This window comes from Urocampus carinirostris, chromosome 6, assembly GCF_059441175.1.
Source record: "Urocampus carinirostris isolate Australia breed hairy pipefish chromosome 6, RoL_Ucar_1.0, whole genome shotgun sequence".
In the NCBI taxonomy this organism is placed as follows: Eukaryota; Metazoa; Chordata; class Actinopteri; order Syngnathiformes; family Syngnathidae; genus Urocampus; species Urocampus carinirostris.
The window spans coordinates 29,005,801-29,033,312 of NC_142354.1; the positions used below are offsets into that span (position 1 = coordinate 29,005,801).

Here is a 27,512-nt window from a genome sequence, read left to right on the forward strand (position 1 = left end):
GCCGTAGGGCAACCTAACAGTGATTTAAATTTATCTTTTTCGGCCAATTGAAGGGTTTGTTTTGCCACGCTTTAGCCTATGCAAGCCTATAAATGCTAAATAGGACCCGCCTCCTTTACCTTCGAAAAACTTTAGCCGATAGTGACCGATTCAAATGATGATTGACACATTGGTTAAGAAATTACATAAATATCTCGGCATACACCACTGCTTCTTTGACTGCGGGGGAATATTTAGTCGACGGCCTCTCACCTTAGTTGCGAGTGCTTGCGACTAAATATTGATCCATATATAAGGCGCACTGTATTATAAGGTGCATGGTCAGCTTTTGAAAAACAAAAAAGGCTTTTAGGTGCGCCTTATAGTTTTGAAAATATGGTACATGGAAATTTGTTTAAAAAACATATTTAGTTAAGTTATGATTGTTTGGCACAAAATAATACACCAAATCATAAAACTTAAAGTCTTGCCCATACATTTTCTGATTTTAATTTTTTTTTAATCCCCCCAAAAAAACAAACAAATGTTTTTTTGTTCTGCAGGAACCTCTTCCCAGAGGCTAGCAGAGTGAACAGTCCATGATGGGGGTGAGAGGGGTCCCCGGTAATGTTCTTAGCATGGGATAGGCAGCGCTTCTGGCCAATGTCCTGAATGGAGGGAAGTGTAGTCCCGATTATTTTCTCTGCTGACCTCGTTACCCTCCTCACACTACCCCAGTTGGTAGCGCTGCAGCCTCCACACCACACAGAGATACAGCTGGTCAGGATACTCTCTATGGTGCCCCTGTAGAATGTGATGAGGGAGGGTGGGGGCAGGTGGGCTCTCCTCATCCTGGTTTGTTCACCTGAAATGCATGTTTTTGGAATGTGGGAGGAAACCGGAGTGCCCGGAGGAAACCCACGCAAGCATGGGGAGAACATACAAACTCCGCACAGGAAGTCTGGAGCTGGATTTGAACCCACGAGAGGTTCCCATGACATGAACTGTGCCGCACAAGCGCTAACCACTGTGCTGCCTGTATATATATATATATATATATATATATATATATATATATATATATATATATATATATATATATATATATATATATATATATATATATATATATAAAGTACTGATATCGTAGTCAAGGCATGTATCAAAATGATACCTACGATCGCTACTCGCCCCTGCGTAGTTTCGATATCAGACTCTGTAAAGAACAATCTTTTTGGTATTGATGCATTTCTAACTAATTATTTGCCTTGTACCACAAAAATAAGTGATGTAAAATAAAAAAATATGTTTTTCTCGTTTTAATGTGCAGACTTTAATGAATGCAACGTGTACGGGACATGTAGTCAGACGTGTACCAACACTGAGGGATCTTACTCTTGCTCCTGTGTGGAGGGATACCTGCCACAGCCGGACAACCGCTCCTGCAAGGCTAAAAACGGTAAATGTCTATGCTCATATTCCCACGCTCTTCTAATGAACCTATGTCTAATTCGAGGCCTCCGGGCCTGATGTGGCCCAGAGTGGTTGCAAAATTGTTTTCCCCTAAGGCGACTTCTCTTAAAAGAAAGTGTTGGTTTTGGTTAATAGATGTTTGCATTTTATCGTATTTAAAAAAATCAATTTCGGTTAATGTAATGATACAAAATTGGTATTTTATTTCTTGGAAGTCAATTTAGCCTACTTTTGCTAAAGCAAACAACTGTAGGCTACAGTTGAAGCCGGAATAGTGGCGGTTACCGTCACTGAAGCAGCTTCTGGCATCAATTTTCTCAATTAAAAAACCTAGAAAATGGAAAAACATCACACAAGACACCGCAAAAATATTCATTTTACGTAGAGCAGGCATGGTATACGGCCCGTGGGCTAGATACGGCCCGTTAGATGATCTGATCCAACTCGCTTATGATTTATGACCGTGTCAACAAAATAAGCCAGTCCATTGGTCATTCTTATCAAAAGTTATGAATGTTTTTCAAAAATGTAAACCAAATGCTCTCTTCAGCCATTGAGTCAAGTCAAGTTTATTTGTATAACCGTTAATAACAAAGAGTCTCAAAGGGCTGCACAGATCAAAGAATATTGCAAACTATTATTACAGACTATTATGACACCATCCCCTCATCTAAAACCTATATGAGGGCAAATGATACACATATTATCAACATAAAATATAGGTTATTCATATGCTATAAAGTAGAAGTGTGTTTTAAGCTTAGATTTAAACATTTCCAATGAGGTTGCAGATCAAATCTCAGGGGGAAGAGCATTCCACAGCACAGGGGCCCGGATAGAGAGCGCTCTCGAACCTGCGGATTTCTTCTTGGCTCTTGGGATCACTCGTACACCAGCATTTTCAGAGCGAAGGCTCCGGACCGGAACATAGGGGGAAATTAAATCTTAACGATATTGGGGGGCAAGTCCATGATGATTTTGAGGGCATTGTTGAGTTTGTATAGTGTAGTCGGTTGATGCAGGTGTAAAACTGCATTCACTAGACTGTTCAAATAAACCAGTTAACCCATTCAATGCCAAAGATGAAAATATTTTTACACATTGTTTGTGAACAAATTGGTTTAGAGAAGGTCCCTTGTCATCCATGACTATACGATGTAGGGTAGGTTACTTAAGTAGGCTGAATGATAAATCATTATACTGAAAATAGAAGCTAACTATTTTGAAATGGCATTCTTTTACTGATCCGGCCTGCCTTGGAACAAAAAATCTAGATCCAGCTTCAGAGTTGAACCAGAGTTTTAAATCCCTGACGTCAAGAGTACATGTTTTTCTTTAGCGGTTAGCTGTTAGCTTTAGTATCTGTATTGTCATCCCTATAGGGGTCGCTAGCTCCTGCTAGCACAACATTAGCAACCAGTTTTGCTTGATTAGCTGACATACACACTGTCACTTATTTTTCTCAAATTTGTTTGCTGTTGTCAGCCTGGACTGAGCTCATATTCTGCTTTACCGGTTAGCTGTTAGCTTTAGTAATGTTTAGCATTGTTTTAAGGGGTCGCTAGCTGCACCGAGCATAGGGTTATCAGTTAGTAACTTAGTAAGTAAGTAATTAATCAGTCCGGTCCTTTACTTGTTATCAAATGTTTGAGTTGGATCTCTGTCTTTCTGACCTTGACACCCCTATTCTAATGTTTTGGTTCGTCCCGCTCAGTCCCAGTGGACCGTCTGCCGGTGCTGTTGATAGCCAACTCTCAGAACATCCAAGCCACCTCGCTGAGTGGCACCACGGTCCACAGCCTGCTGTCCACCAGCACCAAGCAGACCACGGCCATGGATTTCCTCTATGCTCAGGAAACCGTCTGTTGGATCCATGTGGGGGAATCGCCCTCCTCCACACATCTCAAATGTGCCAAGATTCCAAACCTGAAGAGCTTCACTGAGGAGAGGGTCATTAACATCTCGCTCAGCTTACACCGTGAGTACGACTTGTCCCCTTCTACTTCTTCCTGTTTCTACCTTCTTCTTTTTTTCATTGAATTTTCAGCCTCCCTCTTACTTCTTCACCTTTTACTCTTTCTTAATCATTCTTATTTCTTTCTTCTCGTTGCATATTCATAGTTGATCATCTGTCTATTTCCTTCTTCTTTATCCTTGTACCCCGTTTTCCACCCTTCCTCTTTCTTCTTTGGGCTTCTTCCTACTCCCTCAATCTTCCTCTGGTTTTCCTTATCTTCCTTCTTCAACTCTTTGCTTTCTTCTTTCTTCTATTTCCTTTTCCTCTTCCTTTCATCGCCCACCTTGCTTCTTTTTCATTTATCTACTTTCTTCTTTACCTGTCGTTCTTTAAGTTCTTTCCATATTTCCCCTTCCTTTTTTGCCCTTCCTCTTCCTTCTTTGCCATTCTTCTTCTTCCTCCATTTTCCTTCCTCCTTCTTGATTTTCCTTCCTTCTTCTTTTTTATTTATATTCTTTATCATTCATCATCTATCTTTTTCCTTGTTCCTCATTTTCACCCTTCTTTGTCCTTCTTTGCCTTTTCTCTTCTTAATCCATCCTCTTCCTTCTTTTTCCTTCTTAACCTTTTTTAATTTTCTTCCATCTTCCTCCTCTTCCTCTTACTTCCTTCTTTTATTCTTCCACCCCCTTTCTTCCTTCTCTCGTTCATCAGCCATTTTCTACCTTCTTTTTCTTCTTTATTATTGATTCTTTATTATTTGTCCTTCTTCGTCCTTCTTTGCCTTTCTTCCGACATCCTTCTTTTTCTTTCTCCTGTCTCGGTCTTTTTATTCCTCCAAATTTCTTCATCAATCATCCCTCTTTTTTTCTACCTCCCTTCTCTCATTTTATCCTTATTCATCCTCCCTTTTCCTTCTTCATTCAGATTGATCTATTTTCTGTCTTAATCTTTATTCTTTTTCCTTCAACCTTCTTCCTTTTTTCAATGTCATCCCTCCCTCCTCCCTTTGCACCTAGTATTTATAAAATGAAGCAAATCATGTAATGATTTCACTACTAATCAGTAGTCACTCATCTCCGATAGTAATTATTTAATAATGTGTAAATGATAGAATGTTTTTGCATCGTGTTTAAATTATCAGTGTTTTCTGGCAATGTCTTCATTCAGATGGAGATGCACAAAATATTTTAGTTCTAGTCATAGTGGTTCGTTTCCAGAAAGGATAAGGAAATATACTTATCTTTGTTTAATTATGTGGCTGTAGGTATTGTAATATATATCAATCCTTTAAATCGTTGTTCCTTCGCCCACCTATGGCAATTTAGGTTGTATGTTAGCATCAAGCTAACATATTCCTCAATCCAACAAGACAATTTTACAATTTATTTTTCTTACTTTACTGTATTTGGAACCATTTTGTCGTACAAGAAGAAAAATAATCCCGGAATAAGACAAATAAATCTTGCAATGAGGTCAGACTTTTTTAACAGTGTAGATCGGCTCTTGTACACCATTTTTTGTGCCACACATTGGTACCTGGAAGAAACCCAAGAGAAAATCGGCCTTTGTGATTAATTAGATCAGAGGTTTAAATCAGATTGAAATGTTCTTAGTCACCCCGCCACGTGCCACAGCTGCTACTGTTGAATCAGATGTAAACAAGCTTACGACACCACGCATTTCTCACAGACATTTTTGATAATATATTTTGAAAATCTGTATCAGGCTCATACACTGCAATTTTGTAGAGAAATATCAGTAAACGTGATTGTACCTGATGGCAGTATCAGGTGACTGTACAGTATTACAATTGTGAGCTATTAAATTTAAAAATAGAAAATTTGAAATATTTTGGTTCAATTTCCAAGAAATATTCTGTATTTACAAGTAGAATCCGTGCTTGGTATCACTTTAAAAGTGGCATTATTCAACACTGTATTCTGTGTTCAATTACTTTACTTTACTCCAGTTGATATTTTCTATTTTACGAAAATATAATACCCCTTTTGGGGCATTTAAACACCTTTTTTTCATCACAAAACGGATAAAAATAATATTTATGCTTATTTCTAGGTATGAGCCAGTACTGATACGTGCTGAACCCAGTGCTACTTTAAAGGGACACTGTGTCATATTTGACCACTAGATGTTGTTGCTTTATGTGGTGCTACACAAAGTGCTAGTAGGTACAAAGAAGAATAGGTGAGGGTGCAGAATCCTACCAACTACATCCGTAGTGATATAAATAACATATGAAAAGGCATTGGATTGTATGGCATCATCACACTATTTTTATTCCTGGTACCAGAGACAACAGTTAGTGTATGGAGATAACAGAAATGTATGAATATACGGTTCATACGGGTACTAACCCTGGAAAATGCTTTAATTTTACTTTGTGTTTTCAAGTTTAGGAAAATGCTTGAATTTTAGGTGAAGTGCTTGGAATTGTTGCCATTGCCATGTTTTATGGCAGTCTGACATTATACGCAGACACTCCTGCTCTTACGGCTTTTCATGTGAAGCTTCTGCGCCCACTACTGGTTGCAAGGCCTATTTTGAAAATGGGTTTGTTTGAGAAGATTTGGCGCTGTTGGCTCCCAACAAGCTCCTCAGATTTTTTTTTTTTTTTAATTTTTTTTTTTTAGTATATTATTAGTTATAAAAAAAAGTTATGCACCAAATATTTAATAATTAGTAATTTCATATGTTTTGTCGGGGATCCCTAAAAAACACATTAAATATAAATTAAAATATTCGCAGATCTACAAATTTTTAAAATACAAAACAAATTTAGCTTTTTGAAAAGTGGACAAAAAACAACAAAAAATCCCTGAAAGTCCCAAACAATAAAATATGAATTAAAAATAGTAACTCTTCAGTGCTGTAAATAATAAAATGCAAAAAAAAAAAAAAAAAAAAAATTTGCAATTTTATTCTAACCAATTTAGACACCGTTCCTCTAAAAACACGCATAAGAGATAAATTAAAATAAGTAAAGTAAAAATATTAGCTGTTGCTCGAAAGATAGAATGCACTCTGCTTCGGAGAAATTAATATCATTAAAATGAGTCAACATTTGGCTAATTTTTCTTTCTTTATACATACAATACTTTCTTTTTTTGTCTTCTGGATTGCACAAAAATATTACGCAACACCTTTAGAGCCCTTTTGTTGGACACGTGTGATGTATTGAAGCTGCCCGTGCTTTGTTGAAGCAGATTGGCAGAATTCATGTCAGTTTATAGCAGCCCAGTGAAAGATCGTAGATCATCGATTTGATAATGCAGGCTGAAGTTTGCCCACCCCTGCATCAGTGCGGTTTGCTTGCAGCCTCCCCATGCGACCTCCTGAATTTGCAAGAGAGCTGAAGGCATTTTTGTTGACTGCCTTTTTGTTTACACTGTGGAGGAGGTGCCCGTGCTTTGTTGAAGCAGATTGGCAGAATTCATGTCAGTTTATAGCAGCCCAGTGAATGATCGTAGATCATAGAGGTGACAGAAAGCGAAGGCAGGCGGCAACGTACAGGAAATGATGCACGTAACGTTTGTTCGCAGTGACTCATGACCTCGCTGCGCCGCAGATGGTTTGTCCAGATGTGAATCCGCAGCTCTCTTTTCTTTTTTTTTGTTTTTTCTCGCTTCGTTTGTCCTTTGTTGTTGTGAAACCTGCAGATGGTAATCAATCCCATTTCGTAGTGCACTACCAAAACTAATTTAAATTGGATAGTTCTTGTTATAATCGCTATGTCGACTTTCTTTCACCCCCCAAATGGTAAATGTGTCAGAACCAGAACAAATACAGGACCCAATCGCGTGACGTTCTCACACAAGGCCTTTATTTTATGGAAAATGGGGAGTCATGCACGTTAGGAAGCCGGTCTGGCGTGGAAGGACAGGACGCCAGAGACCGACGAGATCGATAAAGATTCAGGGTAATGAAAATAAACAGGAGAAACTAGACGGAAACCAAAACTGGAGAAACTAACCAACAGGACAAGAATAGACGGAAAACAAAACTGGAACCCGAAATTAAACAGTACAAAGAATAAACGGGAACAATACCGGACTGGAGATATCACAGGAAAACAGGACCGAGTCAGAACCCACGTCATGTGGGGCAGAAGTTCGTTGACGGGCTGACACTGAAGCAAGAAAGCGCTGTGCTTTATATACACAGAAGTCAATCTCTAAACGAGCCGCAGCTGCGCCACAGGGGCGGGGCCAATTGGGCACCACGGCAACTGTGACACACATGGGCGTGGCCAAGTGAGCGCCATGGCAACCATGAGAAAATGGTATATGGTTTGCATTTATATAGCGCTTTTCAAGCCAATGAAGTCCTAAAGCGCTTTACAATGTGCTTCACACTTACCCATTCACACACACTCACACACCAATAGCAGTCTTGCAAGGTGCTTACCTGCTTATTGGGGGCATTAGGGATTCAGTGTCTTGCCCAAGGACACTTCGACAATGCTTAATAGTCAAAAAGTGAAAAATCAAATCCTTTATCACCAGACACTACATCAACAAATATCATTCACAACTTTTCAATTAATTCTAACATCCAAGAGTTATAACCTGTCCAAAACAAGAACGCATTTTGTTTTTAGAAAACTTTTTTTTTATCCGTGCTTGTTGTCTTATTTAGTCCTTTCTTAGCGAGCAAGCCATCTTAACATCGAACCGCGAGATGACAAACTGCTGCGCTATAATTCTGACGAAGACATGGTTAAACTCATCTAACATCAAAATATACCGTTTACCAAATTGTTCGAATTAGGTATCTGACTCCATTAACCAAACACAACCTACATTAACCCAACAATGCGCGCTTGTTTTTGATGGAAAAGATAAAGAAGAATAGCCGACATTTTTACACAGGGGCAGATTTAATTTCGTAAACAATTTATCTAAGTGTAATTCATTGAAAATGGTCGCGTTAGTGTCGTTGGAGTCTCTGGGAAACCCTCTCTTCAAGTCCTCTCGCTTCTCCCCTCGGCCCACGTCTTTCCGCAAGATGATGTGCCGGCTCCTCCCATGGGCATGCCAATGAAGCCCCAACGTGAGCTCCACCCTCTCGCCTCGATGTCTGGAAAACTCTAAACAGCGGAGAGCGTTTCTCAAACAATGCCTGCCGTCCTCCGTCATCAGGGCCTTTCTGCGTCGTCGGATGTGCTGACTATCTCATCAGCCTCACGTCCCGTTCCTGCCGTTCCTGTAAACATCATTCTCCACTAGGTTGCCCTGAACTTTCACTGCTCATTGAACTTAAGCCTAATCATTGCACTCAATAAATGTAACTTGTATTCAATCGTATAAAATTCTTTATAGTCAAATGTATAAAATCCTTCAATGTAAACATACAAAAACACCAGCCAAACACCCAGAACAATTTTACTGGGGGAGCTCTAGGGATGGGCGGAGCTATGCACAGAGTTCAAGACTGCCTTCTCTCTCCTGCCCAGTGCTGTCTGTGCCGAAGGTTAACACATCTGTATCCTTGTTTGCAGAATTTTGGGACATTTTACTAAACAACTTTGCTTGCACCTTGAAACCACTGTTGATGGGAAAAAAATGACATTGGAATTATTATTATTTCATAGATTATATCAAATCATCAAACCCTTTCTATATGTGTTGGTATTGGTTGGGATTGAATAACGTCATCGTGAAGCGCATTTAATGAATGGGGAGTCGCAACGGCAGGAATATTGTGCAACCCCCCTTCCCCCCTTTTGTTTATACATGGCTTAATGGGTGAATCAATGTGTGGGTTGGGGGCAGCTGGAAGTGTTTTAACAGAGCGGCTGCGTTAAAAATGAAGAACGCCTCCGGGATTACGGACGCCGACTCCCATAAACCTCAGAAATGCGCCACGGTCGCCAAGTTTCCCTGCTGGAAATCAAATCTCTCCTTTTCCTTCATGCTTTTTACATTCAGACTACTCCCCCCCCTCACATTTCGTCCATTTCTGTTTCTTGTACCTTTTCTTAGAATTTTATAGCCAACCACAACAGGAGACACAATTTATTGTTGATTGAAAAGTCCAATTTTTGGCTGCTTGGTGAGAAACAGAGACTTTGGTCTTCCTTAGCCCTAAGTGACCCAGTTTAACTTGGAAAAATACAAGCCAAAACGTGATGATCCAGGATCCAGGATCTGCTCGTTTTTTTCTTCTTCCTTGGCCTTCCCTCTTTTTTTCCTTCTTAATTGTCGTTCCTACTTTTTCTTCTTTTCACTTCCTCTACTTTCTTGTTCCTTCTTTATTCAAATCCATTTTTCTTACTCATTTTTTCCCTTCTTACTCTTTTTTCTCCTTCCTACCTCCTTCATTTGTCTTCCTTTTCTGTCTTCTTCCTTCCTTTTTCCTTCCTTCTTGTTCTTTATTCTTTTGTTTTCATTTGTCTTCCTCTTTCTTCCTTATTATTCCATATTATTCCTTCTTTATTCTTTTTCTTCTTCTTTTTTCATTGTCCTTCTATCTTCCTACTTTTCCTTTTGTCTTCCTTGTTCTTCATTCCCTTTTTTCCTTTTCCTTCTTCTTCATTCCCTTTCTTCCTTTTCCTTCTTCTTCCTTCCATTTACTCAATTTCCCCTTTTCTTTCTCATTCCCTTTTATTTCTTTTTCCCACTCTTATTTATTCCTTCTTCCTCACTCTTCTTCATTCTTCTCAATCCTGTTGTCTTCTTACTCCCATTTTCTTACTTCCTTCTTTTTTTCCGTGTTCTTTCTTTCAACCTTTTCACTTTGCCTACTTCTCCCGTTTTCTTTCGTTTTCCCTTGTCCTTCTGCCTTTTTTGTCATTCTTATTCATTTTGTTTGTCTCACTCCATTTTCTTCCTTTTACCCCTATTCTCATTTCTTACATCTTATACTTCTTTCTTCTTCTTACATCTTTCTACTCCCTTTTTTTCTTCTTTGCTTATCTGTCCTGCCTCTTACTTCTTTCTTCTTGTTTCCTATCTTCCCCTACTTCATTATTCTTTATTATTCATTTTATTTTCTTCATCCTTTTTTCCATCATCTTTCTTATTCTTTCCTAATCCTTGTTCTTTATCCATTTATCTCATTATCCCTTTTTTCTTCTTCATTCTTTTTCATTCCCCTTCCCACTAGCACCCGTTAAAAATAAAACTAATTTAGAAACAATTTCACTACGAGTCAGCTGTCACACATAACCATTAGTGACGATTAAACAATCAATAATAACATGATTTTTCGTGAATCATCACAGTTCTTCTTCCTTTTACTCTTTCTTTTATCATTATTCTTTCTCTTTCATTCTTTTCCATTCATTCTTTCTTCCTTTCAATTTCTTCTGTCTTCATTCTGCCTTTGTCATTCTGCCTTCTTCCTTTATCTTTCTTCATCATTCTTCCTTCTTACTTCTTCCTCTATATTTCTTTATCTTCATCATTCTATTTCTTTTTTTCCTACCTCTTTTCATTTTCCTCTTTATTCTTCCCTCTTCTCCTTCGTCTTTTTTCTTTTTTCCTTATTCCCCTCCCTGCTTCTTCCTTCTTCTTTGTGATTTTTCCTCCTTCGTTCTACTTTGTTCTTCCTTCCGTCTTCTCTTAGCATCTGATAATTACAAAATAAGACCTATTATACATCGATTTTACTGCTAGTCAGTAGTCACACATCCTTGTTAGTAATGATTTGATGTTGTAGTTGATATTGACATTGTTTTTTGGATTATGATTAGGTCATAACAGTGTTTTCAGGCTGTAATCATGAAGACACACAATTTCAGTTGTAGTGTTTAGTTTCCATATAGGATAAAGACCATGTGCCCAGTTTCCGATACCTGTTGTTTTATTGTCGAATCGTGTTGCTGCACCATTATTATATTACGTCAATGCTTTTAATTGTTGCTAATCTTTCGCCAGCCAATGGGAAGTTACGTTCTTTTCTACCATCAAACGAGGAAAATCTTTTTTTTTTAATGAATGAATGAAAACTTTATTCGAACATTAAAATAAAAACAGTACAAAAACAATAACTAAACAACAAAATATTATTACATAATATGTTTGAAAAGGGGTAGTCAGAAGCAAATGCTTATATTCCCTACTCCTTCAACTTTCCTATTGAACACACCAATCATATAACAACAGTTGTAATAATATTAATAATAACAGTTATGATATAACAACAATAACACAAAGTTAATCATAGTTCTAGACGTCCTTCTTTTTCTCCTTCCGCACTATTCCCAATCTCTCGTATCACTCATACCCGATTTTCTTCATCTCTGTATTCCGCCAGGAATGTTTTTTTGTATTTAAATTTGAACAAGTGAATAATTGGACATAGTTAAACCGTTCCAGAGCTTGACTCCATACACAGACACACACATACTTCTCCTGGTGGTTCTCACCTTTGGGATCATGAACTCACGATATCATTATATCTGACAAGAAAATTCTGCTATTAGAAAAATGTTTTTTCACCCATCTTATTTTTACTAGAATTTTTAAGCTCACCCTGGAAAAAAAACAAGCTAGCACTTGATGCCCCGGGACCCCCGCTCGCACGACCGCTGCCCCACGTCTTAGCTGTTTATGTTTTTGCAAAGCCAAGCTGACTGCAGCTGTAAAAATAGAAATCTCGCGGTTTTCCGCGTTCTCCTCGCCGGCAAATGGATAACAACATTTTGGGATGTTGAAAGTTTCCCGATGGCGTTTTTCTAGCGGGCCGTTTTGCTGCTACTCTAGGGGTACATCGGATGTTTCAATGAGTCACTGATACTGATTTATGTTTAGGCAGAGGTTGCTTTTTAAAAGTTGTGGCAGGGAACGCCTGAAAAGAAAATAGCCTTTTGGGAGGGGGAGATTTGTAAACCAGAAAAATCTTAAACAATAATATTGACGACTGTTTTGACCCCTTTTTTGATAGGAAAAGAAAGGGGCCAAAAGAGGAAAAAAAACAAAAAACATAACAAATCTGACCATTTTTTTTTTGTTTCCCACGACGTTATTGTTTGTATTTTCTAAAAATACAAATCGTGGGTATGAAAAACGGTCTGAGTGGGTTTAATGGTGGTCTATTGTGGAAAATAAAGGTAGGCATATTTAGATTTTATTATGTTATTATATTTAAATCTTGAAAAAGGTCAAAATTTAATAATAATAAATGAAATAATGACTACTTTAAATAAGATTAAGTCAGAAAGTGCGAAACAGAGAAAAAACTTTTCGGCACATTTTTAGTTGTAATATTGCCAGTGACCACTAGATGGCAGATTATAGCCGATGCAGAAGTAGCAGTGCCTCAATAGAAAACGGTAGGTAGAAATAGATAGATAGATAGATAGATTTTTTTTGTGAGAAATAAATGCATAGATTGTTGTTTTGCTGTCAAGCCATATTATGTTGATTTAAAAAGGTTATTTTTGTGGAATTTTTGTACTTATTTATACTTCTATTTACGATGTTGCACCCCCTTTGTATTTGTATTGAAACATTGGTCATCTAAAATATATACATATATTAGGAACACATACTTTCCAAATACGCTTATATTGTATCCACATTTGGAGTAAAAGTGTTGTCATACACTTGGTTAAAGGGACAGTGTGTGTTATTTAGTGCCTTAAATAATTATTTAAAAAAACAATTGATTTGAATAAAAAGCAAAAATAGGATGAACTATCATATAAATGTGCTTTTTCTAATACTTATAGGTTACGAAATGTGTATTTATTTTACATAATATGAGCCTCACCTAAAGGGAGATGACGTCATAGTCTGCCAGTCTGGGTACCCCCAAAAACCTTCTGAAAGGCTGTGCAAAAAAGGAGAAGAAATATGGTGTTTTTTGGTCACTTTAAGTCTCCATACTTCCAATATTCTTCCTTGCGCTTTGTAACACTCGTTTTTGCCTGCACTACTCAGAACAGTGAAATCAAGTGTTCAAACATTACACAGTGGCAGGACAGTGAATTAAAAATCATCCTTCTTTCTTGTCTTTCTTCTTATTACTTTTCTGCCTTTTCACTTTCACTTCCATCTTCTTTATTCTCCCTTCTTTCTTATTCCTTTTCTTCCTTCTTCTCTTCTTCCTTTTTTCTTGTTCTTCCTTCTTTACTCATCCTTCTTCCTTCTTAATCCTCCTTCTGTTTTGTTGTCATTCTTACTACTTTTTTTTCCATCTTCCTTGTCCTTATTGATCTTTTTTTGGCGTTCCTTCTTAATCTTCCTACTTTTTCATTTTCCTACCGCTTACTCCTTTTTTGTCCTTTTCCTTGTGCTTTGTTTCTTCATTCTTCTTCCTTAATCTCAAATCTTACTTTGTTGTTTACTTTCTTCATTATTCTTTCTTCCTTGTTATTTCTTCTTTGTTCTTCTGTTTCCTTATATTTTTTTCTCCCTTCTTCTTTTTCTTCCTTCTTCCTTGTCCTATGTTTCTTCATTACTCTTCCTTAATCTTACTTCTTACTCTGTTGTTTTCTTTCTTCATTATTCTTTCTTTCTTATTTTCTCTTTGTACTTCTGTTTCCTTATTCTTTCTCCTCCCTTCTTACTCATTTTACTTCCTTCTTCCTTGTCCATATTTTTCTTCCTTCCTCTTGGTCATTCTTTTTAAATCTTCCTCTTGTTTCATTTTTCATCCTTCTTACTCCCCTTTCTTTTCCTTGTCCTTTGCTTCTTCATTCTTCTTCCTTAATCTGACTTCTAACTCTGTTGTTTTATTTCTTCATTATTATTTTTTACTTGCTCCTTATTATTTCTTCTACTTTCTTACTCCGTTTTCTTCTTCTTTCTTCCTTGTCCTTCCTTCTTCTTCATCATTCTTATTCCATTTTCCTACTTTCTCTTTCTTCATTTCCTTTTCTTCTGCTTCTTTCTTATTCATTTTACTTCTTTTTTTCCCTTCTTCCTTCTTTTTTGGCTTCCAAATGGCATTTATATTATTTATTAAAACGGCAAGCCATATTTTGTATTCATGCTGCCGCTTGGTCATGCTGGCCTTTGCAAAATGTTGGCACATTACAGCCGTCGCAGTTTGCACGGAATGGATCCATTGTTCCGCTGGGATATTGCATCAGCCACATGCAAAACAGGGGACTATTGTGGAGAAATGATGGGATGGCAAGCTTTGCAAATCTCACCTGTCAGCCCTCATTTAGGTAAATAGCAATACAATAAAAAAAAAAAAATAATACAAACATTAACCATAAAATCCTTCACCCTCACTATTTATTATTCTCAAGCCAAACGTTTTGCATTTTGAATAATTCAGAAACATCCGACTTGTCAATTGTAACTCCATCCATGTTTCCTTTGCGATCATTAATCGGGTGCCGATCTGGAAACTGTCAAAAGAAAAATCCCCTCGGCGCTTTTCGCAAGTCGCTGGCATTGTTATTATTCTTTGCTTTTATCGCGCCAAACTGCTCACATCTGATTTAGTCTTCAATGACAAGTTATCCGAAAGCTTCAATTCCCTCCGAGCTGACTCGGCTTTAATAGAATTCGTCATTAGAAGACTGGAGGGCCGGCTGAAGTCGTTCAGCCTTGATAAGAATAATTTCTTTAAGCAAACTTACTTGCTCTTTTTTTTCTCAGCAATCGAGAACAAATAGATTTTGTTTTCATGTGCTTCCTTCCCACACTAGGATCATTTTCACAGATACCAAGAGCAAGGACGATTGCTGACGAGTGTTTGTTGGTTTTGAGGATTATAAAAAAAGGCATGGCGTCAATTTCATATTTCATAGAGGGTGGCGAGTTTACTGAGCAGGAAATCATATTTTTGCTTCTTTATTTATTTCTTCCTTGTCCACCTTTCTTATTTTTTCTTTCTTTTTTTTCTTCCTTCTTCTTACTCCTTTCTCCTTCTTCCTTCCTCCATTTTCCTTCCCCTTTTCTTGTCCTTCCTTCTTCTTCCTTCTATTTTCTTCTTCATTCTTACTCCTTTTTCCTTCTTCTGTCTTTCCTTATCCTTCCTTCTTCCTGCTCTCTCAATTTTCTTCCCCCTTATTCCCTCTTCTTCCATCTTCTTCAGTTTTCTTCCTACGTCCTTCTTTTTCTCCTTCCTTGTCCTTCATCCTTCATCTTTGTTGTTCTTTTTCCTTCCAACAACTTTTCTTTTTCCTCCTTTTCCCATTGTTCCTTCCTTTTTGTCCTTCATTCATCTTCTGCTGTTTTTTTCACTTGCTTTGCTTCATTATTCTTCCTTTGTTGTCCTTCCCTCATCCTCATTACTCATTGATCTTTCTTTTCCCTTCTTTCTTTTCATTCCTTCTTCTTCTTCATTAATTATTTATCTATCCATTTTCTGCCTTCTTCCTTGATTTGTCTTATTATTGTTTCTTCTTATTCCTTTATCTTAATTCTTCATTATTCTTCTTTCCTCTTCCTTGCCCTGTCTTCTTTTTTGAATCCTTCTTCTTCATCTGTCTTCATTTTTCTCCTTTGTCCTTCCTTATCCTTCATTCGTATTCCTCTGTCCTTTTTCCTTCTTCTTTCAACTTTTTCATTTTTCATTTTCTTCTTCCCCCTATCTACTGATAAAATACAATCGATTTTCTGTCAATTTCACTTATGGTCAGTAGTCACACACATATTAGTCATAATTTACATATTAATTCTAGCATTTTAAAGTTTGTCATTAGTTTTTTTCTGGCTGTTTTTTTCATGGTGACACGGTTTCAGTTGAAGTTGTTAGCTTACAGTATGTGCCTAGTTACCTGTTGTTTTGTTGTATACGCAGGGTTGGGTAGGGTTACTTTAACTTTAACAAAAGAAACTAAATATGAATACATTTATGACTCACAACACGTGGTAAGCTTTCTCTCCTGGCTTTGATCTCTTTGATATCCGGCAAATCGAATATAAAATGTGACAGAAACAAAATGAAAATAAATCCAAACAGCTTGCCAACATCATTTTTGCCCTTCCATGTATTCCGTTCCTCCCCAAGCCTGCACAAAATGTAGTCATTTTATTCATATTTAGTTTCTTTTGTCTTTTATTAGCATATTTGGTATTGGAGTAATCCAAAAGTAATTGAAAGTAATCAAGTTAAAGTAAACCTACCCAACCCTGTACAGTATACGTGTGTTGCGTCACCATATTTATAATATATCCATAATTTAATTGCTGCTATTAATTCTTTCTCCCATTAGTGTCAATTTATGTTGTTTGCTTGTGTTAAACTAGCAAATCCTTAAATCTAAAAATAAAATTTCCCCCAAGCATAATTTAAAAAAAAATCAACAGCTTACAAAATTAATTTTTACAAATATAAGTAAAATCAAACTATTATAATCTTGTTGGACGGACAAAAGTAAAACCCTGCAAACTCGATGTTTTTCACATTTTTGTCAACAGTTTTTAGAACATTTAGAACAAATAACAGGAAGTATTTGGCCACTATTTGGCCGAGGTTTTTCTTTGTGCAAAGGAAGAAGGAAGGAAGAAGGAAGTCATTAAACATAATTTTATGTGGTCATCTATTTTATGACCTCTTTTTACTCCCTCCCAATGTGTGCCCGAAGGTGTCGTCTCCTTTTTCCTCGACTTTGTCTGCCCTTAATGTCTCGATTAAAGTCGGCCTTTTTAATTCATAATAAACGACGCATCCTTCCCGGTCGGCATTCAGGGTGATGTTTGCCGGCTTGTTGCCATTTGCGCTTTTGTCAAACTGCTTCGGTCGACTTACTCGCTCAACAACACCACATGTCGGTCTTCTTTACAAGTCCGCAGGAATTTGAGGACCAAAATAAGTTTGATTTTTTGGAGCACCGCTTCCGTCCCACCTCCCCTAATCTTTGTTTTTTCTCATTGTTTGTTTTTTTCTCCGTGCAGATGTGGAGCAGATGGCCATCGACTGGCTCACCGGAAACTTCTACTTTGTGGACGATGTGGACGACAGGATCTTTGTTTGCGACAAAGACGGACAGACGTGTGTCACGCTTTTAGACCAGGAGCTCTACAACCCTAAGGGCATCGCCCTGGACCCCACCATGGGGTCAGTGTGAAGGATTTATTCTGAATTTGGTGTCACGGGTTCGAAAATTCCAGGAATTGAGAGATAATTGATGACAATGACAAGGGATTCGATTTTTTTTCCATATTAACTGTTTTTAAATAAATTAAGTAATCAATTATCATAGTTTACTTGTGAGCGATGTTCCCTCTAAGCTGCGCGCGTGCACAATTGCGCACTGCTCGCACTTTCTCAGCGCACAAGAAAATCTAGCCAGCGCACAAAAATGAGGGCTCAAAATTACTAATTAAGAAGCGACTTATGTCAAAGTTACAGTGCATGAAGGTAAAAATCCACGGGATTTCCCGGACGTTGTGTCCTAAATGCGGTATTTTGAAGTCGAGTCGAAGTAGAACGAAGTTGAGTAAAGTTAGTAGAGTTTGTCGAGAACCGCTTCTTCGGCTCGGCTCACTAAAAGGAACCGGCTCTTTCGGGTCCTAAGTGGCTCTTCGGGTTGTCTTTGCTTCTTTAATCCCAACATGACCAAATATTATGTAAAATTATGCACAAAATGACTTAAAGGAAGGGGGGAATAGAACAAAAAAGAAAAAAATACCATAATGAAAAAGTAGTGAAAAGCTGAGAAAAAAGAAACAAAAGGAAGAGAAAAAAAAGAAAATTTTAGAAAAAAAGCCAGAAAAAAAGAAAAGCAAGAAATGTAGGAAAAAAGTAAATAGAGAACAAAAAGAAAAAAGTAACAGCTCTGAAAAAATAAACACAATGAGATTTTTTTTAAAGGAATTTTTAAAAAAGTAAAAAAAAAAAACATGGAAAAAAGAAGAAAAAGTTTGTGTTGCATTCAAATAATTTCCAATTGTATCAGGTGAATCTTGTTGCCAACATTGTACTTCCACTAAAAAATGTGATTACAGTACAGTTCTGTATCTTACAACCGACTAAATAAGCCCCCGAAAATGTTGATATTATGCGACAAAATATATCAGGAAATAAAAAGAAATGGCTATCTTCTGAAAGAATTGTAAGAACAAACGACGTTTGTAGGCCGTACAACCTTTGCAATAGTACATGAGTCGATTCATTCAAAAGAGAAAAATAATTTTGCATTGCCGGAAACTCAGCAAAATGTAACGTGATGTCAAGTTTTGGACATGTTTGATAATTAATTATCTTGCCACACTTGGGATCATGGTTGCTCACTGTTGTTTCAAGCGTTGCTCACCGACTTTGTGTGAACGCTCAGACCCGTGGAAAATTACAGGGAACATTGCTTGTGAGGTACGGTTTTTCCGTCATGGCTATTGGAATTTGTATCAAGTCAATTGCTTATTGAAGTGCTGTCTGTGAGGGTGCTTCTTGCTACCCGTCATGGCTCTCATTCTACCAGGGAAGGCAACGTGACGTCACGTGTTAAGGCTCAAAATAGATTTTCTTTAGACACAGCAAGAAAATGAAGTACAATGTGACGTAATTTGTAAACCAAGATGTTTTTTGTTCCCTTTTCCTTTTCAGAAAGGTGTTTTTCACCGACTACGGTCAGATCCCCAAGGTGGAGCGATGCGACATGGACGGCCAGAACCGAACCAAACTTGTGGACAGTAAAATCGTTTTCCCTCACGGCATCACGCTGGATCTGGTCAGCAGGCTGGTCTACTGGGCCGACGCATACCTGGACTACATCGAGGTGGTGGACTACGAAGGGAAGAACCGGCACACCATCATTCAAGGCCTGCTGGTAAGCGGCCAACAGATTCTTTTCGCTGATTAATCGCGTCTAATATCAAGGTGGTTAATGTTCCGTGCCGGTTGCCTCTGAAAGCCGTTAGCGTGACGTTTACTGTGATCCGAGGGAAGTAATGGCTTTCATTTATAGCCAGTAGGCCTCAGGGCACAGACAAGCTCACAAAAACGAGGGTATCAAGCTGTGGGGGTGTTTTTGTGTCCTTACTTGGCTTTGTCCTTGAACCATAAGGTTAGAAGCATGATAATCTGAGAGTGAATGATAATATTCAAATGAAGCGAGGGAAACCATATTACTGACAAAAGTATCGTAACTCATTCAATGCTCGACCATTCTCTCAAATGGAAAGTGCCAGTTCCAGACACTTTAGTCTTTAGTTCTGTCTGTTCCCCTAAAAATTGTTAAATTTGTAATGAAACAGTCGAACACTACGAAGTTGAAACGTTCATGTCAATATTGTTTGTTCAAAATGTTGTATACAAAATGTTGTATAGAAAAATTGTTTTGGAGCCCTCTGCCAGACCAAAGCGGTACTACAATTCCCAGCGTCACAACGAAATACAATTCCCAGCGTCACAACGAAATAGTGTGCACTCTAATTTGCATTGATTTAACGTTCTTGGTGGCTCATGAATCATGTGATACAACGAATCTATAATCTAATTAGTTGCCAACACTTTTAATCATCGTTTTTAATCGATTTTGTTGATTCATTGTTGCAGTACTACTCTAAAGCTGCTCTAACCCTTCGGTTAAAACTTTAAAGCAGCTTTAACTCTTCAGATAAAACATCTTAAATATGTATATATATATATATATATATATATATATATATATCTCAGGCCTAGAACGGAAACAGAACCCACTCGCATAACATTTCTCACAATTTTATTGGGAAAAAGGGAAGGGAGCGCACACACAATCCGGATATCGGGAGTAGGTTGCTCAGACACGGAAGTGGGACCTCCGTGGCGAGCGATGGTGGTGTTGGGAACGGAAAAGACAGGTCTTCATTCGGGACGGGAGAACAGAAGTGGTCGAGAGTTAAAAATGGGTCGTTATTCGGGACGGGAGAGCAGACGTTGTCAATATCAAACAAATCGTAGCGGGAGAAAAACAGGAGCAAAAACACGGGATAGGCGAAAAAGGGCTTGCCGTGTAAAATCAGATTCGCAGACGGATCGACAAAAGGGGACTGACATGAAAGAGTTTAAATACTGACAGGGAGCCAATCAGTCAACAAGCTACAGCTGGTGCCCACGGGCGTGGCCAATTGGGCGCCATGGCAACTGTGACACAAACTGGCGCCACACGGCAGGGGCCAATTGGGCGCCATGGCAACCGTGACATATATATATATATATATATATATATATATATATATATATATATATATAAGTTTATGCTTTTGGTATGCTCTGACTGTTGCACTAAAGCTTTTAAGATGCTCTAGTTCGATTCGTTGTTGCAGCCCTTGTTGAAGCAACTTAAACTCTCAGTTAAAGCATGTTAATTCTTACACTTTGGGCTGCTGTAACAGCTTTACCTTACAGTTAAATTATCAACAATTTAACTTTTGTCGTCACTCATTTTATGTTTTGATCCTCTATATTCTGTTGCATTTCCGCATGTTGAATTAAAAGATTCGTTTAGTTTCAATATTATTAAATTTTAAAAGCTTGCAGGTGTACTTTATGTTGTGCCCGACTCGCGCATTTCAACGCCTGTCTAGGTCTCCGAGTCTCCTCCAGGGGGGCAATTTGAGCAGAAAAGAGGTAGAAAAATTGCTGTCCTTAAAATAATGGCGCAGCAGCCTCTCTGTCACCATAGCAGCAGCTATTCTTTCAGCCTGTCAAAGAGCAAGAAATGCATCTCCAAGAGTGTGTTTACCCTAATCATTAATTAACCGTTTATCTTTTTCCCTATTCTCCGATTTCCCAATTTTTTCCTTTAGAAGTCGGAAAAACACTTTCGTTTGTCGCTCCCAACTTAAGGACAGTTTGCGTCGTTGCATCACATGCTTGAGTTCAGTAGGTTACCATAGCAACAGGACCTTCGCCACGAGCTACTTTGCCAGAAAATGATCCATTTTATTGCAAGTATAAATGTGTGTATGAAGTATACTTACTCGATTTTATATGGTTTTGTGTTTTTTTTTCTCTTTAAAGGGTCATTGTTTATTATTTAGTGCCACCTAGTAGTAAAAACAAACTAATTCTATAAAGAAAAAAAACAATATTGATTTGGATAATACGGAAAAATACATGAATCATACAAATGGGCTTTTTTTTTTAAATACTCTAAGGTAAAAAAAAATGTGTATTTTTTACATAACATGAGGATTTCCAAGAGGGAGCTGATAATATAAGGAACTGGCATCCTATAAAATCTCTTTTGCATCAGTCCAAAATTAAACACAGAATGAATTTATCATAGTCGTATGCAATTCTCTGTGATTATTTGTGCTGTTTAAGAACAACTCGGCTAAAAACAATCTTTGCAACATTTTTTTGGGGGCGGCAGTAGCTCAGGAGGTAGAGCGATCGTTTTAGGATTAAGGGATCCCAGTTCGAATCCCGGCTTGTCCGTGTTACATGTCGACGTGTCCTTGGGTAAGACATTGAACCCCCAATTACCCCCAATAAGCAGGTTAGCGCCTTACATGGCTGCACAGATCACGGCCGCTATTGGGAAATGTGAAGCACAATGTAAAGCGCTTTGGGAAGTCATTGACTTGAAAAGCGCTATATAAATGCAGATCATTTCATTTCATTTTAATTTAAAGCACAATCACTTGAGAGCATTTTTTAGAAGGGACCACTTGGGTGCTTATGATAGATAGATAGATAGATAGATAGAGAGAGAGATAGATACTTTATTCATCACCACAGGGAAATTCACATTTCCAGCAGCATCCCTGAGCTGAGAACAATACAATAATAAAGCAAAAAGAATACAATATACAAATACCCAATGTGACGTGCAAATGCCCACTGTAGCGTGTTATATAGGTCGAGTTATGTTGTCCTTTGCACTGACAAATACATACTGGGATTGATATTTTTAGACAGAAATAATGGAACAAGGTAGGTTTTTGTCCTTAAGGTTACCTCACCCACTAGCTTGCAGATGCTCAACCCCCATCCCTCATCTGCACTTTTGACTATTAGAGCAGTGTTTCTTAACTTGTGGGTTAGGACCCAAAAGTGGTTTGCGCACCACTTCTGAGTGGGTTATGGGTCTTTGCCTTGGTCAAAATATGCTCAGAAGAAGAAAAAAAAACAAGCTCAATTTTACTAGATGGTGATAAAGCCCAGCTTGATCTCTTCTTCCTGGTCAGTCATTTGGCAAGTTGAGACAGACTGCATCTCGTTTTATTTTGATTTTGTTGGTTTTATTTACTTTTTTCTAGCTATAATAATGGGTCCTGTGAATGCTGGTGATAAGAGGAAGGAAAAGTTGAAAACGGTAAACGACAACGAAGAAAACGATTGGGAAATAAAGAAATTGGGCATGAGTGTCTGAAGCACTATTTTACAGGCGTTGCTGGCATGCACTTTCTGGACAAATGTTTTCTTTTATTGATGTTCACTATGATTAGTGTACTGCTACTTGATGCTAAATCTATTGCACCCTGGTCATCCTGGAAGGAGGATTTCCACTTGTGAGGCCCTTTCTATAGGTTTCTTATTTTCCTCGTGCTGAGGTTTTGAGTTTTTCCTTGCCCTCATGTTGGTTTAAGATCAGAGGATAGTGTAATTGTAAGCTGTGCAGTCCTTTGAGACACCTTCTGATTAAGAGCTATAATGATAAATGTGACTTGACTTGAATGGTTAAAAAATGTTATATTTTAGAGTTTTACCAGTAGATGAATCTTTAGTAACTACTTGATTAAACAAGTATTGATTGTTGTGTACTCATATGCAAGTATATACGGCACATGAAGTCGTTTTGGTTTTGCTGGTTATTTTGTTTTTGGGAGAAAAAGTTGAATATATTCTTTCTGCAAATTCCTATCATTGGATACATTCGCAAAGTGGATTTTTACATTTGTGTCACAGCTTGTAATTATGGTGAAATGGTGAGTCCTGATGGCGTGAATTGGAGGAATGAACAAGTGCAGGTTTCTCCAATTATTTTCAGAGATGGCTTATTTTAATTTCGCATTAACGGTTATATTATATGAGTAATAATGATACATAAAAATCAATAAAAGTATTTTTCTTTAGAGGGTTTTTCTGAGCTGGCTGTTGTTTCCCCTGCCAGTTTGCATCACTCCTATCAATCTCAGACAAGTTTGATAATTGGTTTGTCTGATGAGCTTAAATGAAGGAAAATTACTCAAGGGGGATGCTTCACATAATTAGTCACAAGTCACAATTTGAGCGCATCATTTCATGCAAGGATCTTTTCACTGATAGAAAGTGACAAATAATCCAATGCCTGCAAAAGAAAAACGTGGGCCATTTAAAGGAAAATATCATTTGTGAATGACTCAGAAAGCAAATGACCTAAATTTGATAAAAGCATATTACAGCAAATTTTGTCAGGCAAAAGGAGTAAGCATTAAAAAAACAGTGATGAGTGGCTGTGGTTGTCTCTGGAGTCCAAGGAACCTTTTGCAAAGCTGTCCCACCTGGAAAAAAAGAAATATTATCAGCGGGCTCACAAATCCAGACATACTGAGAATGAAATAAAACCTTTTTGCTTATTTGAATTTTAAAGCACCTTAAAAGTACTGTATACGGAGTAAAATCAATTATTCTGACTGACTCATAATGGCACAACACAACAAACCGATGATGTCATTTCCTACCGACGCTTTTATCGATTCGTTGTTGCAGCCCTAATTGACCCCAAACCTTAGAACGATGGTGTACATTAAAAATGACTGACACATTGCATTTTTGTCCCTCTCCAAGATCGAGCATCTGTACGGGCTGACTGTTTTTGAAAACTACCTTTACGCCACCAACTCGGACAACGCAAACATGCAACCCAAGACCAGCGTGATACGGATCAATCGATTCAACAGTCCGGACTACCAGGTTGTGACGCGAGTGGACAAAGGGGGCGCTCTGCACGTTTACCACCAGAGACGTCAGCCACCTGGTACGTGTTACCTGTCTTGGCGGGTACAAGTACGTATTGGGAAAATGCCATCTTTTTACTCCGTACAGTCCGAAGTCACGCGTGTGAGGTGGACCAGTTTGGAAAAGCTGGAGGATGCGCCGACATTTGCCTGCTGGGAAACGGACACAAGACCCGCACCTGCCGGTGTCGCTCTGGATTTAGCCTGGGAAGTGACGGAAAGTCTTGCAAAAGTAAGTAGACTCAGCCCACAGGCTACATGCGGCCCCTCGGGAATTTTCAAAATGGTCACAATATAATAATGAATATATAAATAAGAGTAAACAAGGTGGTACTTATAAAAAGATTTATTTTTGTGCCAACTCCGTCCCCATTGTGTGTCTATAACAAAAACTACAGAAATACTGCAAAAATATTACACAATTACTACAAAATTAAATGTAGTGCTTAAAAACAGGGACCTTTTATTACAAAAAGTTTAATACTATACAAATACTACAAAAATACTTGGACTGTAATAATAGTATAGAAAATTTTACGAATGAAATATTAAAACAGAAATACTACAGTAATATTACAAAAATACTCAAGTAAGAAAATTACAACTATGATTTCATAGTACATACTAAAAAAAAACTAAAACAATACTGATATGAAAATACTTTTACAGAAATACTACAAAAATACTATTACAGTAATACTATAATCCTAAAATATGACTACAGATATTAATCAAAAAATATGAAATAAATGCTACAAAAATACCACTTTGGAAGTACTACAAATTTTGCTACATAAATACAAAAATAATACATTTATGGAAATACTTAAAAAACACTTCTACATAAATACTAAAAAAATACCACAAGAAGAAAATTAAACAGAAACACTACTACAGAAATATTACAACAGAAATACTACAAAAATACAACTACAGAAATATTACATAAAAACTAAAGAAATACAACAAAGATACATCTACAGTCATATAACTCAAATACTAAAGAAATACTACAAAAATAAGACTATAGAAATACTACAGAAATACCAGAGAAATAATACTATGGAAATACCAATAGATTAATACTATCATACTAAAATACGAATACAGAAAAATTTCAACTAAAATACTACAAAAACAACTACAGAAATACTACAAAAATCTGACTGCAGAAATACGACAAAACTACAACTACAATTGTTTAATTTAGTACTTAAAACAGGGACCTAATATATTATGTTGCCTTAATTGTGAGCATTTCAAAACCAGTTTGATGAAACTAATTTATTTAAAAAAATACAAAGAAATATAACATGCCTAGTATGAAAGATATGCATGTATACTTACTAATAAATAAAATAATGGATAGGTCTCCAGGATCAGCTCATTGGCCAAGTTTTTAAACTCAAGGCGGCCCCTGACTCCAAATATTCGCCCACCCCTGCTTTAAAGGGACATTGTTTATTATTTAGCACCTACTGGTTGTCACAAACTTAATTTATTAAAATAAAAACAATATAAATCAGAATAATAAACATGCACTTTTGTATGACACTTAATGTACTTTTGCTTAAGTACTCGTAAGTCAAGAAATGTGTATTTATTTCACTTAACATCTTGCTGCTATGGGTACCCCCTTAAACTAAAAACCTTTGAAAGGGTCTGGCAAAAGTTGAGAAGGAAAACGGTGCACTTTGGCCTCTTTGTGTTTCTGTACAGTAGTTTTTAGTCCTTCTAGAGCTTTATAGTACCGTATTTTCCGCATTATAAGGTGCACCGGGTTATAGGGCGCATCCCGAAAAAATAGTTTTTGGTCCTATTTTTGACATACATAAGACGCACCGGATTATAAGGCGCTACAATGGGAACGTGGACATAACAGTCAGATAGTTCAGTCCAACTTATTACCCCCTTAACATTCCGAAAGCTTGCAAAGACGCAAATACGTGTCGAGAACACGTGCGGATGCGGTGTCCGTACGATGTCACTCAAATGCATCGTTCCATCATTCGGAAGGTTAAAGTCTTGGGATTCAAGAAATGATAACATTCCTTAGTATCTATTTTCTTTTTCGCTCGCAACTTTACTGTGCATATGACAATAAACACTTGGAATTGAGTTTAATTTAAAAATAGACACTCCATTCCATCCATTATCTGCACCGCTTATCGCAGAAACATCGAGTTCAGTCTGAAACAAGATACAGGGACAATATAAAACCCGGAATAGCTCACCGAAGTCGTTGTGTTCATAATAATGTGCAGGCAATGTCCTCTTATATCCGTGAGGGTAGTAAATCCAGGAGAATACAATATTTACAAATACAGAATAGAAAAAAATGCTTTCTCTATGCCGTCAGCCACGTGCTTTACGCATTCATCTTTTTCGGCCAATTGCAGGCTTGGTTTCGCCGTTTAAGCCAATGGCAGCCTGCAAATGATAAAAAGGATCCGCCCCTTGACCTCCGAATAACTTTAGCCAATAGTGATCGATTCAACTGATGATTGATACATCTTTTTCGACCAATTGCAGGCTTTGTTTGCCGTTTAAGCCAATGGCAGCCTGTATATGATAAAAAGGATCCGCCCCTTGACCTCCGAACAACTTTAGCCAATAGTGATCGATTCAAATGATGATTGACACATTGGTTAGCCAATGAAACGCCGGTAAATAAATCCCAGCATACACCGCGTACTACTTGGCGTTCGGGGGAAAATCTAGTCGGCGGCTGCAAGTTAGTTGGGAAACTTTGCAACTTTTAAATTGATCCATAAATAAGGCGCACTGTATTATAAGGCGCATGGTCAGCTTTTGAAAAAAATAAAGGCTTTTAGGTGCGCCTTATAGTGCGGAAAATACGGTACTCATTTTCAGTTTCACAACACAATACAGGGGTCAAATATCACATACTGTCCCTTTAAGAAAACATCAACCAATTCAAAAGGTTTTTGCTGTTTGGAATTTTATAACCCGTAAAAATAGATCATAAATTTCGCAATATCATGTAAAATATAGAGTGTTACTTTTTTAAATAATATTTTTCGGGTTTAACAAGGAAAACAATTAGAAAATGAAAAAAATGTCAAAGTGAACCTTTTTCAAAAATGTATGCGCAACTTTAGAGTTATTTTACTTTAGTTACGATTACATTCTAAATATTACTAGTAAAACAAGTTTAAAATAAAAACAAATAAACATATTTTTTCATTTTTACAAATGAAATCGTTAGAAATACAGAAGAAGAAAGTTAAAGTTGAATTTGGAGGTGCATGAATGCCCCCAAAAACGGACTGGTTACGCCCATGGTT

The 27,512-nt window shown here is 37.4% G+C and overlaps 1 protein-coding gene across 1 annotated transcript in view; it reads left to right on the forward strand.

Annotated features, from left to right (window-relative positions):
• LOC148364518 (low-density lipoprotein receptor-related protein 1-like) overlaps positions 1-27,512 on the forward strand; it is a 231,213-nt gene that overhangs the window by 86,202 nt on the left and 117,499 nt on the right. The window contains exons 5-10 of the mRNA XM_088338658.1: positions 1,310-1,438; positions 3,167-3,430; positions 17,233-17,395; positions 18,884-19,106; positions 24,035-24,224; positions 24,293-24,436. Coding sequence (XP_088194784.1) covers positions 1,310-1,438; positions 3,167-3,430; positions 17,233-17,395; positions 18,884-19,106; positions 24,035-24,224; positions 24,293-24,436 — 1,113 coding nt within the window. The remainder of the gene's footprint in view (positions 1-1,309; positions 1,439-3,166; positions 3,431-17,232; positions 17,396-18,883; positions 19,107-24,034; positions 24,225-24,292; positions 24,437-27,512) is intronic.